This window comes from Benincasa hispida, chromosome 4 (assembly GCF_009727055.1).
Source record: "Benincasa hispida cultivar B227 chromosome 4, ASM972705v1, whole genome shotgun sequence".
NCBI classification, from domain to species: Eukaryota; Viridiplantae; Streptophyta; class Magnoliopsida; order Cucurbitales; family Cucurbitaceae; genus Benincasa; species Benincasa hispida.
In genome coordinates this window covers 36,854,059-36,858,640 of record NC_052352.1, presented here as the reverse complement: position 1 = coordinate 36,858,640, position 4,582 = coordinate 36,854,059, and the positions used below count along the sequence as shown (strand labels likewise).

At 36.7% G+C, this 4,582-nt stretch overlaps 1 protein-coding gene across 1 annotated transcript in view; it reads left to right on the top strand.

The window, feature by feature from the left end:
* Window positions 1-3,579, top strand: part of LOC120076181 — a 6,768-nt gene extending 3,189 nt beyond the window's left edge. Inside the window, exon 2 of the mRNA XM_039029947.1 lies at window positions 3,448-3,579. Coding sequence (XP_038885875.1) covers window positions 3,448-3,579 — 132 coding nt within the window. The remainder of the gene's footprint in view (window positions 1-3,447) is intronic.
* Window positions 3,580-4,582: the final 1,003 nt, after the last annotated feature.

The following is a 4,582-nucleotide window of genomic DNA, read 5'->3' as shown; positions in this document are numbered from 1 at the left end:
TGACCAATTTTGTGTGCCACGTCAGCCACCACGTCGGATGCACGTCAGTAAGGTGCACGTGTCACTGCCACGTTGGATTTCCTCAATCTTCTTTTGCGTATAACATTTTCGTTTGAACTCGATTTGAGCGATTCAAATTGCGTTGGAAATCGTCTTTCTGAGCTCTACAAGATAGTGACTCTGAAACATTGAAAATGTTAGTACAAAAATCTGAGTTTGTTATCATCAAAATACTTGGTTTGATTGAAGCCCTAAAGCTAACAATCTCCCCTTTTTATATGATGACAAACATCATAATACTAAAAATACTTTTCCCCCTTTATTATCAATAAAAGATATACAAGTGATCTTTCTTCCCCTTAATCATACAAATAATGCTCCCCCTCAATAAATTATAACACATAAATTCATAGAAATATGAATAATGCTCCCCTATCAAACAATTAGGCAACTCTAATAATACCAAGTGCAAGTCTATTTTTACAAAAGCTTCTTTATTTAATGCCTTTGTAAGAATATCTGCTACCTGGTTCTCAGTTATTAACATAATTAATGACAATATTCTTATTTTGGCACATGCTCTCGAAGAAAATGATGTCTAATTCTATATGCTTTGTTCTAGAATGTTGAATGAGATTTTTAGTTAAATTAATTGAACTGTATTATCAACAAAGATTGGTACTTGTTCAAAAATTTAACCAAAATCACGCAACGTTTGTTTCATCCGTAAACTTGAGAACAACAACTAGCAACAACAATATATTCCAGCCTCAGATGGTATGATATGCAACAAAATTTTACTTTTCACTATTCCAAGATACTAAAGAACTACCTAAAAAATGAACATGTTCCACTAGTACTTTTTCTATCAGTTAGATACCAGCAAAATCAGCATTAGAATATGCAATCAAATCTAAAGATGCATTTTTAGGATACCATAAGCCTAAATCAACAGTACCAAGCAAATATTTAAAAATTCTTTTATACAGCATGCAAGTGCGATTCTTTAGGACATGATTGAAATCTACACACATGCATACACTAAACATAATATCAGGCCTCTTGCAGTTAAAGTAAAGCAAGGATCCGATCATAACTCTATAAGCTTTAATATTATAGTTTTTTACCTTTTCATCCTTATCAAGCTTTGTAAGGGTAAGCTCATCGGGTCTTTGCTACTTTTGCATTATCGAACTTAAACCTTTTGAGTAGATCCCTTGTGTACTTCTCTTTATTTATGAAGATTCCATTTCAAGTTTGTTTAATTTGAAGCCCAAGGAAGAATTTAATTCTCCCTCATGCTCATTTCAAACTCACTATGCATACACTTAAGAAATTCTTCACCAAAGAGAAGAGTTAGTAGCACCAAATATAATATATCAACAATGATTTGCACTAATAAAATACATAATTATCTATTAATTTTGATAAAAAGAGTAGTATCAATAAGTCCATTGTTAAAACATTTTCTAGCAAAATTTACTCAACGGTCCATCCAAGCTCTAGGGAGCTTGTTTAAGACAATAAAAGTGCTTAATTTAATTTAAAAACTGATTTGGATTTAAAAGCTTTTCAAAACCAAGGAGGTTGTTCACATACACGTTCCTCCATTAATGAAACCAGTTAATAGAAAGCACTTTTTTACATCGCATTTGAAATAAAAGTAAATTTTCTTTGAGATGCAAATGAAAAGAGCATGCGAATAGATTCTAATCTAGAACAGGAGCAAAATGTTTCCTCATAATTCTATTCCTTCTTCTTGGACTATAGCCATTGAGCCAACATAGTCTAGCTTTATTTCTAACCCAATTTATTTTTTAAACCAGGGGGGATTCATCCATTTTATTTCTAATATCCATTTTAGAGTAACCTATAACAGGATGATCAATAGGGACGGGACCCTACGTTCTTTTTGATGATATGGCAGATGACGTGGTGCTCCAACCAGTCACTTTTTGGTGACGTGGCACATGATGTGGCAACCGTGGACAAATAAGATAATGACATGTGGCAGCTGATATTTAAAAAAAAAAAAAAAAAAAAAGGAAAAGGAGGAGAAATCGTTAATTGATGCGCGGGTCAATAGTATGGCAACACGTGGCACGGTTTAAGATTTTTTAGCCTTTTCAAATTTGATTTCCTTCCTAAATTGTCATCCTTCAAATCCTTTTTTATTCTCCAAATCTCAATAATTCCAATTTTTCAATTCCTCTCTTAATTACAAACCATTTCCTTTTCTATTTTTTATTCAATCTCCACCCTTCATTTGCAATCATATCCAATGGCCAAAATTTATCCCCCTTGCCTATAAATTCAACTTGATTTTACTCTTCATATACACACCAAAAAGCTATCAAGTCTTAAGTTCTCAATTCTCTCTACTCTCAAATTCTTGTCCTCCTTGCTCCTAAATTGGCCTAGAGTTATTTTTTGTGAGTTTTTTTTTTTCTGAGTGTTCAACTTGTGTATTTAGCCTTCAAGAGGTAATATTGTGAGGTTTTCTTTTAATTTTTCGGAATTGTATTAAGGTGTGGGTACACCTTAGGTTGTGAGAAAAAGAAATTGGGTTGATCCTGAACCAGTAAAAAGGATCTTGGGTTTCTCTTTAGCCTAGGAAAAAGAGGGTCATGTGTCGGTTTGGTCCTCACCTACAAGAGGATCACTTAGTGAAATACCCGAAAATGAGTCTTGGAGAGTGGAGTAGGCAATTTGCCGAACCACTATAATTCCCGGTGTTTTCTCTTCCTCTCTCTCTTTTATTTCTTGTTTTCAATTTTTTGCTTCTTGTCTTAGTTATTTTTTTAATCTTTCCTAATTGCATGTTTTCTCTTCCCAATTCTAAATGAAATATTTGGGAGAGGTGCAGTTTGTTCTGGGCATTCAGATCTTTAGGGATCGTAAAAACAAATCACTAGCCTTGTCTTAGGCATCGAATATTGAAAAGATGTTTGTCAAGTATTCAGTTCAAAACTCCAAGAGAGGTGGACTACCTTTTAGGCACTGAGTTATCTTGTCTACCGAACAGTGTCCTAAGACACCTCAAGAAGTTGAAGAGATGAGACAGCTCCCCTACGCATCAACTGTTGGTAGCCTGATGTATGTAATGTTATGTACTAGACCTGAAATTTGCTATGCAGTAGGGATAGTCGGTAGATATCAATTTAATTCAAGATTATATAACTGAGCTGCCGTTAAAACCATCCTCAAGTATCTTAGGAGAACGATGGACTATATGTTTGTGTATTGCTCTAAGGAATTTATCCTTACAAGATATAGTGACTCTGATTTTTCAGACAGATATGGATTCTAAGAAATCCAATTCAGGATTTTACTCTTAATTGAGGAGCTTTAGTCTGAAGAAGTACCAAGCAAGGGTGCATCACTGACTCTACCATGGAGGCGGAATATGGCCCAGGGAATTTTTTACTAATCTGGATGTTGTTATAGCCATGTCAAGACCCATCACCCTTTATTGTGACAATAGTTGGTGTTATGGCTAATTCCAAGGAGCCCAGATGCCACAAGTGTGGAAAGCATATTGAGCACAAGTATCACCTAATTCGAGAGATTGTGCATTGAACGGACTTGATCGTCACGAAGATCGCTTCGAAGCACAAAGTTGATCTATTTACAAAGACCCTCACGGCTAAGGTGTTTAAGGGTCACCTGGAAAGTCTAGGTTTACGAGGCTGCATCTAGTCTAGGGCAAGTGGGAGATTTTACTTTTTCAACCGGCGCTAGTTGCCTACCCCGTTGAGCGGCAGGTTGTGGGTTAGTTGGTGCCTTCCCTTTCCCCAAACTACCTTTCTTCTTCTTCCACTTGTTAGTGTTGGATGAGGAAGGTGCAGACTTAGTTTCTGAGGTTGAACCTCGGTGGAACTTCTTAGATGATGAAGCAACATTTGCCTCACTAACTGTCTACTCCTCGATGTACACAATCGTTGTTTCCTTCGTTCGTCTGCCTCATACCAAGTCCAAACAAAGCCCACCCTCTGGATTCTCACATCGAGAATACCAAGGTCGTCTTGTTGGTGGTGTCAGACTCAACTCGACACCATCGAGGTTTTCTAGGGGCGTTCATGGTGCTGTGGAGGCCATTCGTGTCATTGAGGACGAGCGCGATGTTCGTTTGTGTTGCGGAGGATATCGTTGAGGACGAGCGCGAAGTATTCGTGCTGTGTTCGTGCGGTGTTGCGGTCATGTAGATCGAGCGCTCGTGGTTGCAGTTGTTCGATCAGAGTCGCGCATCGGAGCGTGGAGACGTTTCTACATATATGTGTAGAGTTCTCTTTACGCATTTGTTGTTCATGCTTAATTTCTGGAATTATTTGTATAACCATTTGTTTGAAGTTGACTGTAAATGATTTGTTGATTCATGATTGTAATTTGGAATAGTCTTGTTCCGCTACTCATGGAAATTATTGCTTCCAATTTCCTTCAATTGGTATCAGAGTCAGGTTCTCCAATATTCCAAATTACAGATCTGAATTGAACGTTTTTTTACAGTCACGGTGGATTTTTACATTTGTAGTTAACCGTTTTTGGCATTTGTGGATGTTTTTTATGAACATTCCAGGTTAAA